This window comes from Lithobates pipiens, unplaced genomic scaffold (genome assembly GCF_037356315.1).
Source record: "Lithobates pipiens isolate NorthernLeopardFrog02 unplaced genomic scaffold, aLitPip1_a1.2 Scaffold_25, whole genome shotgun sequence".
Lineage (NCBI taxonomy): Eukaryota > Metazoa > Chordata > Amphibia > Anura > Ranidae > Lithobates > Lithobates pipiens.
Genome location: NW_027507787.1, coordinates 209,261,273 through 209,285,208, shown reverse-complemented (window position 1 = coordinate 209,285,208; position 23,936 = coordinate 209,261,273). Strand labels below are relative to the sequence as shown.

Below are 23,936 nucleotides of genomic sequence, written 5' to 3'. Positions count from 1 at the left end.
ACATGTACTACGTATACATAGTGATTTACAGTGAGACACTAACAGCGGTAGAACAGTGAGACTGGATGAATAAGGAGCCAGCAGCTATTTTGATTATACACAGCGCCTATTTTGCCAGCTATTGGAGGTGAGAGGCTGGGGGAAATAGGTGGTGCACATAATAGGCACTGAAGTTTGCAGTGGATTGTCACTTTTGGAAATCACTTCTGCACTTTCTGCATGGACTTTGTTTTTTGAAAGTTTTCAGCCTTCTGTGCATGTTTTTTGTGGACAATCACTTGTTAATATTGACTATTTTACACATAACCACTGGATTGATAATTTAAAAATATTTTTTTCACTTATTTTCACTCTATATAATTTTGTATTTTTATGCATTTGGATTATTTATGCAGATTCATTTTTTGCACTATACATGCTGTATTTATATTTAGTGGGATAGTATCTCATTTGCACTTTATTTATTTTGGCTATATGTATATGCACTTTTAGGTAGCGCCGCATTTATTTATATTATTTTAAATACATAAGAGAAGATTCTCCAACCCAATTTAGGTTTTAGCCAAGTGTGCCCAGCAAAAGAGGTAAAATAGCCACACAAAAAAACGATGTGCTTTGGATTGGGATGTTATGTTAAGGCCATCTTATAATTTAAAGACAATAGGACAGCAGTGTATGATCTTCATTAACAGGATAGTATGAATTTATTAAATAAAACAAAATAGTACACTCAAAAAATTCTTGACATTCAGCATGGAGAACAATGGATCCACCAGGGGAGAGATCCCATCAGGCTGTACTAATCATCAGTGGATGCACGCGGCCCCTTCCTTTTCTTTCCATTAGCGTGTTGAGGCTTCCATAAGGCAGCGTCAGCATTGCCTATGGTTTCTGACAGCTGTCAGATCTAAGCGCCCTTCCAGGCCAGCAGGTGAGCGGGACCAATTGACGCTTAGTATAGCCTGATGGAATCTCTCCCCTGGTGCATCCACTGTTCTCCATGCAGAATATCAAAAAAAAAAAATTGAATGCAAGTGTAGGTTTCACTTAATTCATACTATGATGGTAATTAAGTGGTAATTAAGATCCCGCATTTCTATTTTATTTGAGCTCCACTAAACCTTCCTCCCAGACCTCTGTTAGCTGCAGGATTCTTCTCAGTGTGGACCTGGGCCAAATACACTATTACCTTGTTGATGCATCACATTTTGGGACGCTAAAAGTTGAGACTTGTAATGCGCTGAACTGGTTTGTGATTTGTTTATTATAATTTAAATAGAACCTATGGGTTCTGTACCCTTAAAGTACAACTAAAGAATCCTGAATGACATTCTAAATATGTTCCAAATGTATGTATGTCATGCATACGTTTCATCAAGTATACGAAAAAGCTTATTTTTCCTTCACCGAGCCAAATCCTCCATGTGTGTTTAATACCATCCCATTTTTAGATACGTCAGTTCACAGTGGAAGAGTTTCAGCAAATGGCAGCACAGTCAATCCCAGAAAACAGTCAGCGGGACTAGGTGTGGCCAGGCGCTGACTGACAAGCTATCAGGCTTGGGACAGTCACACCCCTTGCAACACATTTTTTTCATTTATCCCACTTTACTGCAAGCAAGCACAGTCTATATGAGAGCGACAACAAAGCCTTCCATCATACAAATGAGTCCCTCTGCTTGCAAGCCTCATTTGAGCTATCAGTTGGGATCTTACAGTTCAATACCAATAAAGTATCTCACAAAAGTGGAGTACACCCTCTCACACTTTTGTACATATTTTATTATATCTTCATGTGACAACACTGAAGAAATGACACTTTGCTACAATGTAAAGTAGTGAGTGTACAGCTTGTATAACTGTGAAAATTTGCTGTCCCCTCCAAATAACTCAACACACAGCCATTAATGTCTAAACCGCTAGCAACAAAAGTGAGTACACCGCTAAGTGAAAATGTCCAAATTGGGCCCAAAGTGTCAATATTTTGTGTGGCCACCATTATTTTCCAGCACTGCCTCAACCCTCTTGGGCATGGAGTTCACCAGAGCTTCACAAGTTGCCACCGGAGTCTTCTTCCACTCCTCCATGGCAACATCACAGATTTGGTGGATGTTCGAGACCATGCGTTCCTCCACCTTCCATTTGAGGATTCCCCACAGATGCTCACTAGGGTTTAGGTCCGAAGACATGCTTGGCCAGTCCATCACCTTTGCCCTCAGCTTCTTTAGCAAAGCAGTGGTTGTCCAGGTGGTGTGATTGGGGTCGTTATGTTGGAATATTGCCCTGCGGCCAAGTCTCGGAATGGACGGAATTTATGCTCTGCTTCAGTATCGCACAGTACATGTTGGCATTCATGGTTCCCTCAATGAACTGTAGCTCCCCAGTGCTGGCAGCACTCATGGAGCCTCCGACGATGACACTCCCACCACCATGCTTGATTGTAGGCAAGAAACGCTTGTACTCCTCACCTGGTTGCTGCCACACACGCTTAACACCATCTGAACCACGTAAGTTTACCTTGGTCTCATCAGACCACAGGACATGATTCCAGTAATCTATGTCCTCAGTCTGCTTGTCTTCAGCAAACTGTTTGCGGGCTTTCTTGTGCATCATCTCTATAAGGCTCCCTTCTGGGATGACAGCCATGCAGACCAATTTGATGCAGTGTGCGGCGTATAGTCTGAGCACTGACCCCCCACCTCTTCAACCTCTGCAGCAATGCTGGCAGCACTCATACGTCTATTTCCCAAAGCCAACCTTTGGATATGATGACCATGGCCTTTTTCGAGTGGCATCTGTCCTGTTAAACAGCAATATGGTCTTGGCCAATGTGCTGCAGCTCAGTTTCAGGGTCTTGGCAATCTTCTTATAGCCTAGGCCATCTTGATGTAGAGCAACCATTTTGTTTTTTTTTCAGATCTTCAGAGTTCTTTGCCATGAGATGCCATGTTGAACTTCCAGTAACCAGTAAACACACAATCAGACTTTACGGCAGACTTGGTCCGGCAGACCGGAATCCAGACAATCCGATCATGTGTGGGCTCCAGCTGACTTTTTTTCCCCCAAAAGTCAGACGAACCTAGAAATAAAACTTCAAATCTATCCGACGGACTAAAAATCATAAAAACCGTTAGTCTGTGTAGTCCGATGGACTAGCAGCTATTGGCTACTGGCTATTGAACTTCCTTGTTTAGCCCCGTTTACGTCATCACGTTCAAAATGAATGGACTTTAGAACGGATTTAGTCCGGTTGTGTGCAGCCAAGACCGCTTCGTTCAGAAAGTCCATCGGACCTCTGCTGAAAGTTTGTCGGTAAGACCGTCGGACCAACTCCATCGAAAAGTCCAGTCATGTGTACGTGGCATAAGAGTGAGTGCAACAACACCAGAATTTAAACACACTTGCTCTCCATTCACAACCAAGACCTTGTAACACTAACAAGTCACATGACACCGGGGAGGAAAAAATTGCTAATTGTGCCCAATTTGGACAATTTCACTTAGGGGTGTACTCACTTTTGTTGCTAGTGGTTTAGACATTAAATGGCTGTGTGTTTAGATATTTTGAGGGGACAGCAAATTTACACTGTTATACAAGCTGTACACTCACTACGTTACATTGTAGCAAAGTAAATTCTTCAGTGTTGTCACATGAAAAGATAATAAAAGATTTACAAAAATGTGAGGGGTGCACTCACTTTTGTGAGATATTGTACATACAATTTTAGCACACTCCTTATAGCCAAAATCTGCAACCTATAAGCACAGTGGACATATGCAACGGTCACTAATAAATTTACATGTATATTTTATTTTACTGGGAGTTATGTACCTTTTTAGATTTTTTCCTCAAAACGTATCCTCTGTACCATCCTGTAAAAAAATGTTCAACAAGTCAGCTAATGCATAGATATAACCTAAAGATAAAAAAGTTCAGCTTGAACAAAATTACCATTAAAGTAAGATGACATGGTGTGACCATGTTGGAATTTTTTTTTTTTTTTTATTTATTTTTTTAAATATGAGCAACTGTCTGTATTAAAGTTTAAAGCTAAGGCACTTGTAGAAATAAGTAAAACATTTGCCGGTACAGCCAATTATGATCAGGTTGGGAAGAGTGGAGGAGGTTTGTCAGTGGTGTCCCTTTAAGTTAAAAGAAAATTCTTCTGTGTCAGTGGTGTTACTGAAAGGAAAGAATGTCCCTGTGTTAGTAGTATGACTGAAAATATATATTAGTGGGATGAAGGAGGGGAGGGAAACTGGAAGGTGGGCTCTGAGGGGTGAAATTAAAGGGATCTGGGGGAGCTCTGAGTGAGGATGTGGGCTGAAATGGCTCGAAGAGTGTTCATATGTGTGTCAGTACTTTGGATTAGGTTCCAACTAAAAAGTGTTTTGCAATCGACTGCTTTTTGAAGGGTGTTTGACAGACTGAGGAGGCTATATATTACCACCTCATTGCCCATTTTGACACTCTTGAATTGCACATGGTTGCAGGGCAGTTACAACGCAGCCCTATTCACTTAAATGGGTCGTGATTGGTGATGCTGCTGCATGAAGAATATGTCATGCTGTTTAATATCTGCTATGACTGCAAAGAATTGCAATTCTGTGTTTAGGTGGGTGGTCAGGGGGGCTATAAAATCACAGCTCAGCTGTCGGCTTTTGGTGGCCCCTGGCGTCCATGTGAACGAGCCCTAAGAGAAGAAGGAGGCGGCTAAGGGGCTCTTGGAAGGTTCTGAGAAGGAGAGTGGAGGTCCAGGGCTGAGCTGTCCACCCACTTCCTGTGTACTCACTTCAGAACTACGTCTCAGTGACACACCCACTGGAAATGAAGGCAGTTCCCTTTTTCCTGCCTCTGGTCATGTGATATGTCACATCACAAGGGGAGACAGAAAGAAGGGCAGTTTACCCTCATCCCCCCAGCAGCACCGCTCTGAGATTGAGGTGTGTTCTCAGCCACTGTTCCCTCTGTTCCAAAAGCAGCATGCTGTGGGTGGAAGGAGAAGACAGTAGAATTCTTCCTCCAGCAACACCTGGAGTACATTCCCCCTTCTACACCCCACTCCCAAATTCCACATCCCTGGTTCAAGCCACTGGATAATGCAGGATCTGCAACCCTATCATTAAAAAGAGAATCTGACACTATGTCCACTCAGGGCAAAGTGACAGGTTTTTGTATAAGAACAAATCCTCATGTTCCCAAATCTCTTTAAAGTATACCCTCAAAAGGAGAAACATGGAGCCTGCTACTTATGACCTTCTTAAAATACTACCACCCACACGGAGACTCCGACTTCAGACATTTCTGCGCAACTTCCCAGAACAAGTACGCAGATCAGGGACGTCAAATATTAGGCAATAAGTTATTTTCTGCATACCTGTTCCAGATGATCTAACTACCCATACTCTTCCTACACTTGCTAGAAACGTTACAACAAGGACAAATAAACAATTTTTAGAAAGTGTACTTTTGTAATCCTCGACTTGCGCCAGCCTAATCTCATTTGGTCATTACATTCTAGTAGGGAACCCAACCACCACATGGGTGTTGATGTGACTGATGTGCAATCTGGAAAGTGGGTTGTCAGACCTTCTACTTGCTACCAATGCACGTTAGCCATTTGCGAGTTATCTCTGAATATTACCTCTTCTGTATTGTGTGGCAAAGTTTAAAAAAAAAAAAAAAAAAAGTCTAAAAAATAACAGATTTTAAAATCCATTTCAGGTGCTGGGTACACATTAACCCAGTTCTGCTAACATGCAGGACAACAAAAGCTTAATTTTGTATCCCACTAATTCTGCCCACAACAAAAACTCCACTGTGCTAATTCCTGGAGAAATAATTAGCTACGTATTTCTGTACCAAGCATGCTTAGGCATTACGCAAGTCATTAGAACTTTATTTTAATAGAATATAATTAATTGTGCATAATAATTATAATGATACACACAGGATGAAATCAAATGCTGAAAGAGAATTCTAAATATAGAAATACAAGTCCCATATGCAGTCTCTTAGAATACCTTGCATTGCAGATTAGGTGTATCACAGACATTTGAAAGAAGCAAAATAATAAAAATCAAAACACATGTAATTTCTTTTTTTCCAAAAGGGCTAACATTTGAACCCCATACCTTGGATCCATGTCTTGAAAATCCTTCACTTTGGTAAGTAGCTATAAAGGACTCTGTGGGGAGTCTGGGCCTTTCATAAGCCCCTGCACCTTTACAGAGAGCCAGCTGTGATTGGGCTTTTGTCAGAATCTGAATTTAGTCTCAGTTTTTAATGCAGTAGGCTAGCAAACTATTAAGTTTCAGATTATATTTCATTTTAGCTTTAATTATGGAGTACCCTGCTTGAGAGTCGAGCGCTAAAAGTTCTATATTTTCTTTTTATGCAAATGGTTGCATGCTGTACTTGTGTTTAATTTCACTGCCACATATACACAATTACAGTAGCATACAGTCATTTAGGTTAATGACAGGCTGTACCTTGGGCTGTCTGAGCAGAGGAAATATGGCTTCAGTTATGCAGAAAGGGCTCAGGTGGTCCGTGTGCAAGAGCCTCAAATCTAAACTTGGTGATATTAAATGCAGATTAAAAAAAAAAAAAAAAAAAACAATCATACGGGGTCCTTGGACTACATGTTATACTCTTACCCTGCTCTGTGCAGTGGTTTTGCACAGAGAAGCCCCGATCCCCCTCTTCTCAGAAGGTGAATGTGCTCCTGGCCCCTACCTTCTACCCCTATAACAAGCAGCTTGCTATGGGGCCCCTGGCTTGCTCCTGAGCTGCTGCTCTGTGTTCAATCACGCACAGAGCGTGGCTCGGCCGCGCTCCCGCTCTTTCCTCAATGGCTATGACTCACAGAAGTGGGAGCTTACGCTGCCATCTCAGCCAATGAGGAGAAAGAGAACAGAGAGAGACGCTGCTCTTACGCACATTGGTGGATCAAGTTTGGGGCTCAGGTGAGTACTGGGGGGCTTGCGTACAGATTTTTTTTTTTTTTTTTTTTTTTTTTACCTTCATGCATAGAATGCATGAAGGTAAAAAACCTTGAGCCTTTAAAAACACTTTACAGAATAAAAACGCTTTAACCAGTTGCCGACCGCCGCACGACGATGTACGTCGACAGCATGGCACGGGCAGGCATATTGGCGTACATGTACGTCCCTTGCCTCCCGCGGGTCGGGGGCCCGATCGGGCCCCCGCCCGGTGCCTGCGGCGGTCGGTTTTCGTCCGGGAGCGATCCGGGACGAGGGGGCAGCCATTCATTCATGGCCACCCCCACGCGATCGCTCCCGACGAATAGGAATCCCCCGTGACATCACTTCCTCTCCTGTAATGTAAACACAGGAGAGGAAGTGATGTATTCTCTCCTCCGTGTCGGTATTTTTCGTTCCGACACGGAGGAGAGCGGATCGGTGAGTTGCACCAACACTCTACACACACAGTAGAACATGCCAGGCACACTCACACCCCCCCTTTACCCCCCGATCACCCCCCCAATTACCCCTGCCCCCCAGTCACAGTGACACCAATGTCATTTTTTTTTTTTTTTTTTTTTTTTGCATTGGTGTCATTTGTGACTGTAATAACTGTTAGGGCAGTTAGGGTTAGCCCCCTTTAGTTCTAATGTACCCCCCTAACCCCCCCAATAAAGGTTTAACCCCGTGATCACCCCCCGTCGCCAGTGTCACTAAGGCTGGGTTCACATTGCAGCGGTTTATGAGAACGAATGTGATTCGCACCGCACTGCAGTGCAAATCACATCCGATCTCTGTGCGATTCGAGTTCAGCCATTCGCCGCACCCGCCACACCCGCCGCACCCGCCGCAAATTCGCACGGGACCCTTTTTTTGGCCCGCAGCAGAATCGGATCGCATGGGTGTTCACACCATGCGATCCGAGTTTGCAGATCGCACTGCGATATGCGAACTGATCTGGGGGTGTCAGTAACATTTCACTGACACTCCCAGCAGTCCGCATAGGGCAGTGTGAACTGCCGCCGGGAGGCATGCGATGCGGGAACCCGCCGCGGATTCGCGGCATTTCCGCATCGCTCCAGTGTGAACCCAGCCTAATAAGCGATCATTTTTCTGATCGCCGTATTAGTGTCACAGGTGACGCTAGTTACGCCCTTAGAAAGCCTGAAGGCGGTGCTTGGTTTTCGGGGCCCCGTACGCGGCTAGGCTCCCAAAAAGTCCCACATATGTGGTATCCCCGTACTCAGGAGAAGCAGCAGAATTTATTTTGGGGTGTCATTTCACATATGCCCATAGCATGTGTGAGCAATATATCATTTAGTGACAACTTTGTGTAAAAAAAAATAAAAAAATTTTTTTTTGTCATTATTCAATCGCTTGAGGCAAAAAAATAAAATATTCAATGGGCTCAACATGCCTCTTATCAATTTCCTTAGGGGGTCTACTTTCCAAAATGGGGTCATTTGGGGGGGTTTTGTACTGCCCTGCCAATTTAGCACCTCAAGAAATGAGATAGGCAGTCGTAAACTAAAAGCTGCGTAAATTCCAGAAAACGTACCTTAGTTTGTAGATGTGACAACTTTTGCGCAAACCAATAAATATACAATTATTGACTTTTTTTTTACCAAAGACATGTGGCTGAATACATTTTGGCCTAAATGTATGACTAAAATTGAGTTTATTGGATTTTTCTAATAACAAAAAGTAGAAAATATCATTTTTTTTCAAAATTTGCGGTCTTTTTACGTTTATATCGCAAAAAATAAAAATCGCAGAGGCAATCAAATACCATCAAAAGAAAGCTCTATTTGTGGGAAGAAAAGGACGCAAATTTTGTTTGGGTACAACATTGCATGACCGCGCAATTACCAGTTAAAGCAGCGCAGTGCCAAAGTGTAAAAAGACCTCTGGTCATTTACCAGCAAAATGGTCCGGTCTGAAAGTGGTTAAAGAATAAAATGTAAACCCAAACTTCATATTCCTGATATGTGCCTGCTGCACCATGTACTTTTTTTTTTTTAAATAAAAGTATAATTTTCTCTTTATATTACTTCCTTTGTTTGAAATCCCTGGTGTGTCTGCCAGTCCCTCTGATCTCCTGTTAAAAACTGACCACACTAGGCATGTGTGGTCAGTTCTCTAGCTGTGCTGGGAACTCCGCCTGCTCTCTTCCAATGATCAGGCTCCCTTCCTCACAGCCATTTACTGCCATTTCTCCTACCTGAGCTTCTTATGCGGCTGAGAACAGAGGTTATGTCCCTCACTTTAAAAGGCCACGTAGCAGCGCTAGTTTTGCTTCTCTCATATCAATGTGGTTTATGTCTCAAGCTGTCAGAAGCAATGTGGGTTAATGTTAGACGGTTTTATAAGACAGAGGCTGACAGTCTGCTTTCTTGCGAAAAGCCACTCTTCCGAATTGTATTTCCCATTTTGGAGAACTGATAAGCAGCACAAGAGTAGGTGTTCAATTCTTTTTCAGAGACTGAGAATGGTAAATATCAACCTGAAAATGAAAGGCAATGAGAGATATGGTTGTCTTTATTGGAATCACTGTGTCACCAAGTCTTGCAATAATCCTCCACCCAACTTGGCTGAATATGACATGCAGTATACATGCAATAAAAAAAGAAAAAGAAAAAATGTTGCCACAAAAAGGAGAATGATTCTAGACGTGCAAAAAATGTCATGATGAGACAGAAAATCTCTCCCTGCTCTAATAACTGCTCTGAATACTTTTCAAGTCTGTTTCTTTTTTTCTTTTGTAGCACATGCCCCTTAGGGGAAAAAAAAGTGCAATTAACACTTTGTTCCATCTGTCTATGTACTATAGGAGCTGAAATACCATGAACAGCGCACCCTCTCCTCACCACTTTCCGGCCACACAATAGCAAAGAGACACATGTAATGAGCCACAAATAACACCACTTGTCTCCAGCTCTGTGCACTTTTATATGGTCTGAAGAGCTGCATCAATACAATTTCTTTAGCAGCGAGTATGACTTCCGATACTTTGGTCAAGTACCGGTACACTGCGATGCGCACTGCATCAGTACCAAAAATTGGTGCAAATCACACTGCAAAGAAGCACATGCAATTTGAACAGGCATGTGGTAGAGCTGCACGATTAAGCATTAAAAAAAAAAAATTGATTCAACCCCCCTCACGATCCTAATTCAGCATTTCTGTGCTTCAGTGCAGAGCCATTCTCTGCTCACAGCTGACAAAAAAAAAAAAAAAGAAGAAGCAGCAGCCTGCCAGGTTTATCACATTGCTTAGCCCTGAGATAAAAAGAAATACTGTATTCATTAAGGATTTGCCCCCTTAGGCCCCTTTCACACTGAGGTGGTTTTCAGGCACTACAGCTAAAAACAGCGCCTGAAAAAAACGGCCCTTTTTACTCCAGTGTGAAAGCCGGAGGTGAAAAAAGCCGACGGTGAAAAAAGTCCTGCTATACGCATCTTTGGAGCGGTGAAGGAGCGGTGTATTTACCGCGCCTACCCATTGAAATCAATGGTGCAGCGGCCGCATACCGCCGCTAAAACAGTAAAGCGCCGCTAAAAAAGCGGCGCTTTACCGACGACGCCCGCACCGCCCAAGTGTGAAAGGGGCCTTCATGACCAGGCCATTTTTTGCGATAAGGCACTGCATGGTCTTAACTGACAATTGCGTGGTTGTACAACGCTGCACCCAAAACAAGATTATTATCCTTTTTTTCCCCACAAATAGAGCTTTCTTTTGGCAGTATTTGATCACCTCTGCGGTTTTTATTTGCTGCGCAAATGATCCCTAAAAATGTTTGGGATCATTGACATTTATACAGCAATCAGCGATATAAAAATGCACCGATTACTGCATAAATGTCACTGACAGGGAAGGGGTTAACACTAGGGGGCGATCAAGGGGTTAAATGTTATCCCTGGTAGATGTTTATAACTGTAGGGGGGTAGGAATGACTGGAGGAGGAGAGCGATCACTGTTCCTAATCACTAGGAACAGGGATCCGTCTCTCCCTGCCCGTCAGAACAGGGATCCGTCTCTCCCTGCTTGTCAGAACAGGGATCTGTCTGTTTACATTGACAGATTCCTGTTCTGGCTCTCTGTGGAGTGATCACAGGTGGCCAGCGGACATTGCAGCCGCCGCACATTGGTTCCTGCGTCGCGCCCCCATCTCTCTTAAAGTGGCTGATGTACATCTACGGGGATTCTCCCAGGAGAGCCAACCTGCCGCAGTATAATGACGGCGGCTGGTTAGCAAAAGGTTAACCACTTCAAGACTAAGCCTTTCTCTGACACTTGTTGCTTACGTTAAGTTAAAATCGGTATGTTTTGCTAGAAATTTACCTAGAACCCCCAAACATTATAATATATACATATACAGTATAAATATATATATATATATATATATATATATATATATATATATATATATATATATATATATATATATATATATATACACATACATATACACACACACATACACACATACACACACACAGTAATTAAAAAATTACATATATAATTTTTTTTTTATTAATTAATTTATTTTAGCAGGAACCCTAGAGAATGAAATGGCAGTTGTTGCATTTTATTTCACACTATTTGCGAAGCGGTCTTTCAAATGTATTTTTGGGGGGGAAAATACACTTCAATAAATAACAAAAAAAAAACAACTAAACAGTAAAAAGTTATCCCAATTTTTTGTATAATGTAAAAGATGATGTTACGCAGAAAATCGTGATTATTCTAAGCAGAAACATTGTGATTGTCATTTTATCCAGCATCTAGCAAATCAGGGCCGCTGGAGGAGTATTTCCGGGGCCCCGTGGGTACAGGGCAGAAGTGATATCAGCTTGGGGGGGGGGGGGGGGTGGTACTGCCTCTACATCTCCACCAGCCCTGTGAGACGACATCGGCAGACCGGGACACCTATATAGATTATTTTGCATGTAGCCAGGCATTTTTTAAACTGCCTTTTCGCTCTACACACACAGCAGTGAGGGAAATTGCATTAAATTCGGACAGGAATCATACTGCATTCCTGTTCAAATCGCATTTGATTCTTTGCATTGCGATTTGCACCCATTCATTTTGTATTGATGCAAATTGCACCACAAACTATCGGTTTCTGTATCGTGAACATTTGGGCGATTATCGATATTTGGTATTGGCACACATATCGGGGCATTCCTAGTCTGAAGGATTTATTGAAGAATGACCACATCACAAAGCGACAATGTGCAATGTTTCGGAGCCATCCATGACACCTTAATCTAGCGTGTGATAAGTGCATACAATGGTACACTGAACATAGAAGGCTGTATTTATAAGACAGCTGTACATTTGCCAGAACCAGAAACCCCATTAGAAGCATATCAGCCATACAGTAACTATACGTTACTAACATTTGTCAACATCTGTTTTTCAATGGAAGAATATGGTTACTGTAACATTGGTCTTGTTTATAAAAAGGTACAACGACATTAGCTACACATTTCCAGACACTTTAGTATATTTACTAGGCTCAGATGGCATATAGTTTCAATTTTCAATGTAAGGCCGAATTCACATGGTTTTGCGCAGTCAACCCGGTTTCCCCTTCAATACCTGTTTGAGATTTTGGCGCATCTGGCAGTGCTCGAGTCTATAGTGCTAAACTAAACTTTTGCATTTCTTATTGTTGGCATAGCAAAGTACAGGCAGTCCCCGAGTTACAAGCATCCGATTTACAAATGTCTTATACTTACTAATGGAGGGAGAGAACGGGAAGCGAAAGGGAATCTTCCCATAGGAAGGGGAACTCATTCCTGTGCCAGTTATCATGGGAAAAAAAGTGATTCCACTGAAGCTCTATCACCAATCCTCGTTTCCACAACCCAAAATTTTCAAAATCCAATTGTCACAGGGGCAAAAAGTGAGGTGAAATCTTCTGAACAGGGGCACAGACAGCCAAATAAACATGTTAACCCTTCCCTATGCTATCTAAAAAAAACAAAAATATTGTTTTGGCTGGAGTTGCACTTAAATAATGTACCTGTTCCAACCTACATACAAATTCAACTTAAGAACAAACCTATAGAATCTTGTTTGTCTGTATTCAGTTTGGGTTTATTGGTAAAAGTTGGTCATTCACTCACCTTCGTGTGTCTCTAGAAGGTGCACAGTATCGCCGATCTGGAGATTGAGCTCATCGCTTCCTCTTCCCTCATAGTTGTAAATGGCTAGAAAAAAAAATAAAAATTTCCTTTATCAATGGTCTTCAGATAAATACATCTACATGGTAAAAGGTACAGAACAAGCTGTAGTCTGTATGAGGCAAAGATGAATTTGCTTTATTCAGCACCATATTACTTTTATTTGGGGGGAACAGCCCACATCAATCCCCCTTTACTAGGATGAATTCTGCAGTAGCCAACATTTTGCCTTAAAAATGCACAGTAGTGACGGGTTTCTTCGATTTCCAGATTTTCCACAGGCCCACAAAATAACGGAATATAAAGTGAACCCGTGCAGGCTATGAACATGCAAACATGTATATATCTTTAACAAGCAGATGAGGTCCTGGAGAAAAAAAAAAAAAAAATCATTCAAATTTTGTGCATGCATATAAAAACCATGCAAAAAAAAAAGGGGAGCACTTAAAATGGCCAAAAATAATATATTTTTGAAAGTAGAAGACATAAAGAATAAAATTGATAGTAGTTGCAATTTTTTTTTTAAAGTTAAAACAGGTCCATTATTTTAGTTTCAGGTACTGGGGAGCAATTGATTCCCAAAGTTAACAAAAAGGTACTGTAGTAGGGTAGGATGTAGCTAGATTCTCAGCAGCTCCAATGCTCCTAACAGCGAGTTGCCAGCTTTTCCATGTAAACACGGCTCTGCTTACCAGTGCACCCACAGCTGGGTTACATTAGAAGATATAGGCACCATTCATGTGGGTGCCTCCACTAAACGGAATCCGCTTGCTCAGCGGGGGCGCTCTCTGCTGATCCCCACTGAGCAGGCAGGTGACAGGTCTGCATAGCGGAGCAAACATGGACACAGCAGCCCTGCTCTGCTCTATTGGATATAAATGGAACGCCTATCAGTTTCTAGTCGATGCGATTCACAGGACAGATGGGGAATAGGACCGCCAGCCATCTGTTTTTGGCAGACAGTATCAGATGGGGTTGGGCATCAGTGGACGTGTGTCTGTCGACATCCGCCGCTCGAAAGAAGAGCCTGTCAACTCCGCCTGAAAAACTGACAGGCGAACTTTATCAGACAGCCTGTGTGAAAGGGGCCTTAAAGGGCAAAATCCCCTTGTATGTAAACACAATTTGAGCGTTTTAAAAGATAGTGTTTATCATGATAGATGGCTTTTGAGTAAGAAGAGTCTTCAACTTCTTTAACACTAGGAAGTTCTTTACAATCAGAGTTCAGTTTTAATAATATAATAAGAAAAAAAAAAAAAAAAAAAAAAGTACGGCCACTTTGCTATCTGATATCACAGTTGCATGTTACCTGCTGTGTCACTTCAAGTATAATAATTAAAATAGAACCACCCTATTATTAACTTGGAGTTGATTTACTAAAATGGGAGACTGCAAAATCTGGTGCAGATGTGCAAGGTAGCCAATCGGCTTCTAACTTCAGTTTGTTCAATTAAGCTTTGACAGTTAAAAAAAAAAAAAAGTCGATAGTGACAAATGTCTAGCCACATTATGCTATATATCAGCTAGATATATCAGTCTGGATGTCACTCCACTTAATGAAACTCAATCTATCCAAAACCAAAATTTATAATTTTTCCTCCACCACATGCCCCTTCCCCCGATTTCTCTGTCAAAATTGATGGCGCATCTATCAGCCTCTCCCCGCACGCCAAGATCCTCTGTGTAATACTGGACTCTGAACTCTCTAAGCCTCACGTCCAATCACTGTCCAAATCTTGCCACCTTAACCTCCGAAACATCTCCAAAATACGCCCCTTTCTAACCAATGACACCAAAAACCTCTTAATTCACTCCCTGATCATCTCTCGCCTCAACTACTGCATCTCCCTTCTCATTGGCTTACCTTTACATAGTCTATCCCCCCTTCAGCCCATCATGAATGATGTTGCCAGACTCGCCCACCTTACCAACCGTTCCATCTGCTACTCCTCTCTGTCAATCCCTCCATTGGCTTCCACTCACCCAACTAATTCAATTCAAAATACAACTTGCAAAGCCATCAACAATTTAGTCCCAAGCTACATCCGCCTAGTCTCAAAATACCAACCAAATCGCTCTCATCGTTCCTCCCAAGACCTCCTGCTCTCTTGCTCCCTCTTCACCTCCTCCCCTACTCGCCTCCAGGACTTTTCCCCGAGCTTCTCCAATCCTATGGAACACCTTACCCCAATCTGTCAGATTATCTCCTACTACTCTATTAGCCTTTAGACGATCCATGAAAACCAATAGACTACCAGTGCTTTGACATCACTACACTTATGCTTAATTGAGAACTACAAGTCTCTCTGCTGAGGTGATAGAAGGACTTGTAGTCTCTCTATTCACAGATGAGATGGTTGTGCAAGCAGAATGCAAATTTGCACTGGATTTAAAATTAAACAGAAGTCTTTGCATCCCAGATAGCAGTTTTCCCACCAGGCCCCTGAGACAAACGTCTGCATTTCATTTCTTAAAAGATTAATACATTAGTCCCATCCCATGCATGCACATTTAAAAAAATACATTTTTTTTTTTTTTTTTACATCGGTACTTACTGTAGGCATAAAGGGGGGTTTAGTGACTAATACTGGAGCATGCAAAAACTGCTGCAACTCTGCATTAACCACTTGCTGACCACCTTCTACATAAATACTGTGGCAAGGCAGTACGGCAGCGCAAACCAACGTACCTGTATGCCGTTCTGTGCATGTGGTACTGAGCGTGCATGACGTGGGAGCTCACCCGCGGGTCCGGCGGACTCAATGTCAGCTGACCACCCACGATCATGGTAAATAGAGGCAGAATGGGGATCTGGATATGTAAACAAGGTGGATCCACGTTCTGACAGGGGGAGAGAGAGATCAGCTGTTCCTAATGATTGGGCTAGTAAGCCCTGTGAATATATGCCTAACTTCCTGAAGAAGCGTGTATGCAGGTAGAACCGAGCTAGTGAACACTATGATCAACTCACACCAAGCCTGATAGAACAATAACTGTTGATTCAACAAGGACATCGTCATGATCATTCAGGAGTATATTTCTTGATGTATGGGTTGTGTATTGTAATAGCATGTAGGCAATTCCTACTTTGCAAAGTTTTTAAACTAGTGTCTGTCTGGTTGTTTTTTAATCAATTTGTAATAATAAACATTTTTTAATCTTTAAACATTGTGTATTCTAAGTGCCTATAAAGTCCAATACCAATCCATCCAATAGCATGTCCTGTTTCCCAAAGGAGGCGATGCATTTTGCATCACCTGTCCCCTTTGGTCTATGAACCCTTGGGACCCCGACCCATGACAACAGGAATATAGAAGTTTTACAGGAATGCAGTACTTTCTTTCAGACATCCAAAAACTTGAATATGACATAGACAAAATATTGATGCATCAAAGTGCAATATACTATTCGCTTTACAACACCACTTAAGTATTTGAAATGGACAAAATGAAGATTTAACAATCCAGCCGGCCAATTTTGGCAAGCTAAGCAGCCGGTAATGTATTGTTTTAGCTTGAAATGCTTTTTGTATGGAAGCCAAAAATATAGATATAGTAGGACTAATTAAATAGGCAATGTCAGTTTTATAACCTGGATTCAGTTCTCTAATGGTCCAATAATTACTTCAGTAAGAACAATGCTGGACTACTGGTTACCATCTTGTCATCTGCTGTCCAGTGATAAGCAGAACTCCACAAAAACCACTAAGGGCCCGTTCACACCATAGAAACACAGTCCGGATGCGTTCCAGGTGCTTTTCTGCATGCACGTTCTTGATGGGTTCCAGTGCGTTTTTGATGCGGTCCAGTCCTTTTTTCCTCCCCTCTTTTTTCTTAACCTTAACCACTTCCCACCCGGCCAATGTACATATACGGCCGGGTGGGAGCCCCCTCCTTCTGATAGGACGTTCAGGAACGTCCTTCAGAAGGAGGGGGAATGCACGCGTGTGCCCACGCAGCGGCGCGACCCCGATGTGCTCATGTCACCCAGACATGGCGCATCTCGGATAGGCAGGAGGGCTCTGTGATTGGCCCTCCTGATCACATGACGGCCGTGTCCAATCACGGCCGTCATGTGATGTAAACAAACAGCCGGTTGCTAGGCAATCGGCTCCTCCTCTCCTCACACAGAAGTCATCGCTGAGGAGAGGAGAGCAGATCGCTGCAGCCGGCTGGTGATCAGTGAGTATGAGCTGTTTCTACAGCTTTTTACTAGGGATGAGCTTCGTGTTCGAGTCGAACGTACGTTCGACTCGAACATTGGCTGTTCGGGCGTTCGGCGAAATCCGAACTCTTGGTCCGTTCGCGTCAAAATTCGTATGGCGTGCGCGGACCACAATGCACTGCAATGGCGCAGTGCATTGCTGGCTCATGATTGGCCAAGCATGCACTGTGACCCCGCATGCTTGGCCAATCGCAGCGCCAGCAGCGAGGAGAGCCATGATTGGCCACAGGCATCCTGCCTGTGGCCAATCATAGCTCAGGCTGTGTAGTGCACGCCCCACACTATATAAGGCCGCCTTTGAGGCGGCCTCGTGTAGTGTGTTGGCATCTGAAGCAGTGGGTGTTCTGTGTACCTTCAACACAGTTACACACCAATCGTTTTTGGCTGATTTCCTATCTTGCTCTTGTGTAGTGGTTATTGTCTGTGCCCTGACCGCAGTATACACCACTATATTCACCTCACCTATATAGCTAGTGATCTAGCTTTAATAATAGAGCTTGCAGTCAGTAGTGTTAGGAGATAGTGTGTGCTGTCTGCGTGCTCTGTACCCAGTACATACCGCTATAATCCACCTACATAGCTGTTCTCTATTTGGGCCCAATTGCCATCTGCAGGAGTTATTGGAAGTTGTGTGTGCTTCCAGCACAGCACAGTATACATCTGTATATACCCCTTTATCTCTGCTGTTTTCTGGTTATTGTCTGCGTGCCCTGACCGCAGTATACACCGTGATATTCACCTCACCTATATAGCTAGTGATCTAGCTTTAATAATAGAGCTTGCAGTCAGTAGTGTCAGGAGAGTTATTGGAAGTTGTGTGTGCTTCCAGCACAGCACAGTATACATCTGTATACACCCGTTTATCTCTGCTGTTCTATAAAAAAGGCATCTGCAGGAGTTAGTGGGTGTTGTGTGCCTCCAGCACAATATAAACTACCCAACTACTGTTTTACCCAACTCCCTTCAGGCCATTACCATGTCTAGAAGGCCAGCAAGGAGAGGCAGACAGGCGCGAGCTGATAAAAGAGGGCAAGCAGGCTCTGTGTCTAGAGACAACAGTGCTGGTCGTGGACGCGGTGCACTGTCATCAGCACGTGGCCATGGGACATGCTTGTCCTTTTCTGCAGCTGGACATGTTGAACCGCAACATGCCAACGACTTGGTAGAGTGGATGACCAAGCCCTCTTCATCCTCCTCATCCTCTCTCACCCAGTCTCAGGGTAGTAGCAAAGCAGCTGCCAACACATCGTCTTCCCTCCTCTCAATGTCATCATCAGTGACTCCTTCCCTAGACCCACCACGTCCTCCTGAGGAGTCTCCTGAACTCTTTGAGCAGAGTGTTGGGTACATGCTCCAGGAGGATGCCCAGTGTTTGGTGGGCTCTGATGATGACACTCAGCTAGAAGAAGGCAGTAGCGTGAGCGCAGAGAGAGGGGATGCTCAAGAAGGACAGCAATCTGGCAGTCATGTTCCACAAGCTGCAGCATACTGCCAGGTTTGCTACAGCGATGAAGAGGGAGGGGATGATGAGGGCACTGACTCCACGTGGGTGCCTGGAAGGAGGGTGGAGGAGGAGGAGGAGGAGGAGGAGGAGGAGGAGGAGGAGGCACATGTCCAACGAGGCAGGATGCCCTCCGGGGGCCAGCTTAGGGGCAGCACACCGACTGAATCACACCGCAGAGCTCCGCCTGCGCAGAGCGCTTCCTCTGCGCGTTATTCTAAAAGTTCTTTGGTGTGGGCTTTTTTGAGACTAGTGCATCAGATAGCACCGCTGCTATTTGCAACATATGTCTCAAGCGTATCTCACGTGGCCAAAACATCAGCCGCTTGGGCACCACATGCTTGACCAGACATATGTTGACCTGCCATGCAGCTCGTTGGCAAGCGTACCTCAAAGACCCACACCAAAGAACAAAGCGGACCTCTCCTTGCCCCTCATCAGCTGGCATCTCCAACCCCACTAGACCTTCAGTCCTCTCTGAAACCTGCTCTGAGAGGAATGAAGGTGTAGAATTAGGTGTGTCACAGCCAAGTGCTTCCGGGAACTCTGCTAGTGGTACATCCACATCCGATTATAGCAGGCAAATGTCCCTGCCCCAGCTGCTGGACCGGCGGAAGAAGTTTACTCCCAGCCATCCACATGCCCAGCGGTTGAATGCTAGCTTGGCTAAATTGCTAGCACTTCAACTGCTGCCTTTTCAGTTGGTAGACTCGGCCCCCTTCCGTGAGTTTGTACAATGTGCGGTTCCTCAGTGGCAGGTCCCCAAACGCCACTTTCTCACGGAAGGCGATTCCGGCTCTCTACCGGCATGTGGAAGGCAATGTCCTTGCCTCGCTGGACAGGGCGGTCAGCGGTAAGGTGCATATTACCGCTGACTCATGGTCCAGCAGGCATGGACAGGGATGTTACCTGTCTTTCACGGCCCATTGGGTCACTCTTCTGGCTGCTGGGAAGGATGCAGGACAAGGTGCAGTAGTGTTGGAGGTTGTTCCGCCACCACGCCTCCAAAATGCTACTATTGGTTGTGACACACCTCTCTCCTCCACCCCCTCCTCTTCTTCTTCCTCCATGGCCTCTTCCAGTGCTCTGTCCTCAGAACCAGCGGTGCTCCGTAGGCGTTGCAGGGGCTACGCAAGTACGCAGGCAAAACGATGCCATGCCGTGCTTGCGCTGGTTTGTTTGGGGGACAGGAGCCACACTGGGGCGGATGTTTTGTCAGCTCTGCAGGGGCAGGCCGAGAGGTGGTTGACGCCACGCCAGCTTAAGCCAGGAATGGTGGTTTGCGACAATGGCACCAACCTCCTCTCCGCCCTCCGACAGGGACAACTGACCCATGTGCCCTGTGTAGCTCACGTCCTTAACCTGGTGGTGCAGCGGTTCTTGGGCAGGTACCCCGGCTTACATGATGTCCTGAAGCAGGCCAGGAAAGTCTGTGTGCATTTCCGCCGATCATTTAATGCCTGTGCTCGGCTGGCTGAGCTCCAAAAGGAGTTGAACCTGCCCAAGAACCGCCTTATATGTGACATGCCCACCAGATGGAACTCAACATTGGCCATGCTGCAGCGGCTGCACACGCAGCAGAGGGCCATCAATGAGTACCTGTGCGACTACAGCACCAGGACAGGGTCAGGGGAGCTTGGTTTTTTCTCACCACGCCAGTGGGGCATGATCAGGGATGCATGCACTGTCCTGTCACCGTTTGAGGAGGCCACAAGGATGGTGAGCAGTGACAGTGTATGCATCAGTGACACTGTACCTCTTGTCCACCTCTTGGAGCATACGCTGCGTGGAATAATGGACAGGGCACTTGAGGCAGAACAGAGGCAGGAAGAGGAGGACTTCCTTGCCTCTCAAGGCCCCCTTTATCCAGACAGTGTTCCTGCTGTGCCACCCATCACACAGGAAGAGGGTGAGGAGGAGGAAGAGGAGGAGGAGGATGATTGTGTCAGCATGGAGGTGGAGGCTGGCACTCAGCATCAGCAGCAGCAGTCTTATAGGGATGATTTACAGTCCCAAGAAACACGTGGACTTGTACGTGGCTGGGAGGAGGTAGCTGCGGATCATGTTGTCCTTAGTGACCCAGAGGACTCCGGACCGAATGCCTCAGCTAACCTACGCTGCATGGCCTCCCTGATCCTGCAAAGCCTGCGGAAGGATCCTCGTATTCTTCGGATCAAGGAGAGGGACCATTACTGGCTGGCCACTCTCCTTGATCCACGGTACAAGGGTAAGGTTGCCGACCTTATCTTGCCATCGCAGAGGGAGCAGAGGATGAGACATCTCCGGGAGGCCTTGCAGAAAGCTCTGTGCAACGCGTTCCCAGAGACTGGGAGGTCACAAACTCCTGGTCCTGGACAACGTGTTGCTGAGGCATCAGTCAGAAGGAGCGGTGGAGAAGGTGGCCGTCTGACTGATGCTTTCAGACAATTTTTTAGACCGCAGCCCAAAGGTATGATTGGTTCCAGCACCCATCGCCAGCGTCTAATTTACATGGTGCAGGAATACCTAGGGGCAAGGTCAGACTTGGACACCTTTCCCACCGAAAATCCTCTGGCTTACTGGGTCTTGAGGATGGATCACTGGCCAGAGCTTGCACAGTATGCAATTGAGCTACTGGCCTGTCCTGCATCCAGCGTTCTTTCGGAACGCACCTTCAGTGCTGCTGGTGGCTTTGTAACCGATCACAGGGTGCGCCTGTCCACCGAATCAGTTGATCGACTGACCTTCATCAAGATGAATCAGTCTTGGATCACCCACAGCTACCAAGCACCTGAAGCTGATGTAACCGAATAATTTTTTTTGAAATACCACATCCCTTCAAGACTGCCTATGCTGATGCTGAGTGACTGTCCTGTTATGTTGATTGTCTATCCTCTTCCTCCTCCGCTGATATGTTGGAAGAACATTTTTGGTTCTGGGTGATGCCAGCAGCCCAATTTTTCTGCCCCTGTTTAACAGGGGCGTTTAAGTACAATTTTTGATGCAATGCTTTGCAGCAGGGCCAATTCCTGCAATAAAACTAGAGTATATGGCAGAGGTTGCAGTGTGATGGCACCAGTGCCTAAGGCCCAATTTTTCTGCCCCTGTTTAACAGGGACATGTAATTACAATTCTTGATATAATATTTCACAGGAGGGCCCCTTCCTGTGCCCACCCAGAGTAACGGTGAGGACTTATAGTGTTGTGGCACCAGCACCACAACCAAAGGTCAATTTTTCTACCACTGTTCAACAATGGCATGTAATTACAATTCTTGATATAATCGTTCACAGCAGGGCGCTCCAGCGCCCACCAAGAGTCACTTTGAGGGCTTACAATGTTGTGGCAAAACCAACACCTTGTTCTGCCATTTCTGCAGAGCATATAGCCCCTACTTTCAAACATCCAACTTACAAACATCTCCTACTTGCAAACGCAAGGAGACAGCAGAAAGTGAGATGAAAAAAGATGGACGACAAAACAAATTATACAGGGGTGATAACCCTTCCCTATGTTTTCCAAAAAGCTTAAAAATAGTTTTTTTGACTGGAGCTACACTTTAAAAATGTACCAGTTGAAAATTACAAACAGATTCAACTTAACACAACAAACCTACACAGTCCCTGTCTTGTTTGCACCGCCTGTATACTGCTGTTCTGAGTATATAGGGCCTGGGGGCCACACGCATTTCCTTTTTTTAATATGGGTACAGGGTTCCCCTTAATATACGTACAAGACCCAAATAGGCTGGTAATGGGCAGGGAGGGCTACCCATGCCATTTTTCTGAATGATTTTCAACCATATTTCAACCATATTGCAGGAACCAGATATAACATTAAAACCGCAAGCAGTTTTAAATGGTGTTATTTCCGTCATTTTGTGCAGGGACTGTTCTAAACACGGGAAACACGTGGCACTTCACAGGCATACTACAGACACCCCCCAGGCACCATATTTAAAGGAATATTTCACTTTTTTTTTTCACTTTAATCGTCATTAAAATCAGTGCTCCCGCCAAAACGGCCGTTTTTAAAACTTTATTTTGCATTGACCCATGTCCCCTGAGGCAGGAGTCAGGTCCCCAAACCCTTTTTAGGACAATATCTTGCATATTAGCCGTTAAAATTAGCACTTTCCATTTCGAACGTTCGAGTCCCATAGACTTCAATGGGGTTCTAACGTTCGTAACGAACGCGGGGTCCGTTCGAAAGTTCTGGTGCGAACCGAACCGGGGGGTGTTCGGCTCATCCCTACTTTTTACTAACTGATCACTAGTCTCTAGTGTAATACACACATCACCACACAGTGTAAACACATGTCACCACAATACACATGTCACCACACGTCCCCAAAACACACATGTCCCCAAATAATAAAAAGACATGTCCCCAAATAAAAAAAACACATGTCCCCCACATATGTTCCACTAAAATCACATGTTCCAATGATTATCTGCACACATATGTACGTGATCACCTGCACACATCTGTACATGATCATTTGCGTACATATGTCAGTGATCACACAAACCAATTATTATACACTTAATGGAATTTTTTTTACCAAAAACATGTAGCAGAATACATTTTGGCTTAAATGTATGACAAAATTAGATTTTATTGGATTTCTTTTAAAATAGAAAAAAGAAAATATTGTTTTTTTCCAAATTTTCACTTTTTTTGCGCTTATATCACAAAAAATTTAAAACCGAGTCATGAATAAATACCACCAAAATAAAGCTCTATTTGTGCAAACAAAATTATAAAAATTTCATTTGGGTACAGTGTAGCATGACCACGCAGTTGTCATTGAAAGTGTGAGAGCGATGAACACTGAAAATTGGGCTGGGAAGGAAGGGGGCGAAAGTGCCCTGTATTGTAGTGGTTAAATATGGACAAGTGGGTTGCAGTGCGTTTTTCGTGCATTTAGGTGCGTTCTTGATGTGTTTTAACGCGTTCCAGTACAGTCCAGTGCAGAAAAAAAAATGCAGCATGTTCTACTTTTTTTTCTGGAACTGGAACGCACTGGAACTGACCACACTGGTGTGAACT

At 44.3% G+C, this 23,936-nt stretch overlaps 1 protein-coding gene across 1 annotated transcript in view; it reads right to left on the bottom strand.

Moving 5' to 3' along the window:
* Positions 1-23,936, bottom strand: part of DOCK1 (dedicator of cytokinesis 1) — a 613,707-nt gene that overhangs the window by 493,233 nt on the left and 96,538 nt on the right. Inside the window, exons 2-3 of the mRNA XM_077455510.1 lie at positions 13,124-13,207; positions 3,832-3,872 (exon numbers count right to left, since the gene is read on the bottom strand). Coding sequence (XP_077311636.1) covers positions 3,832-3,872; positions 13,124-13,207 — 125 coding nt within the window. The remainder of the gene's footprint in view (positions 1-3,831; positions 3,873-13,123; positions 13,208-23,936) is intronic.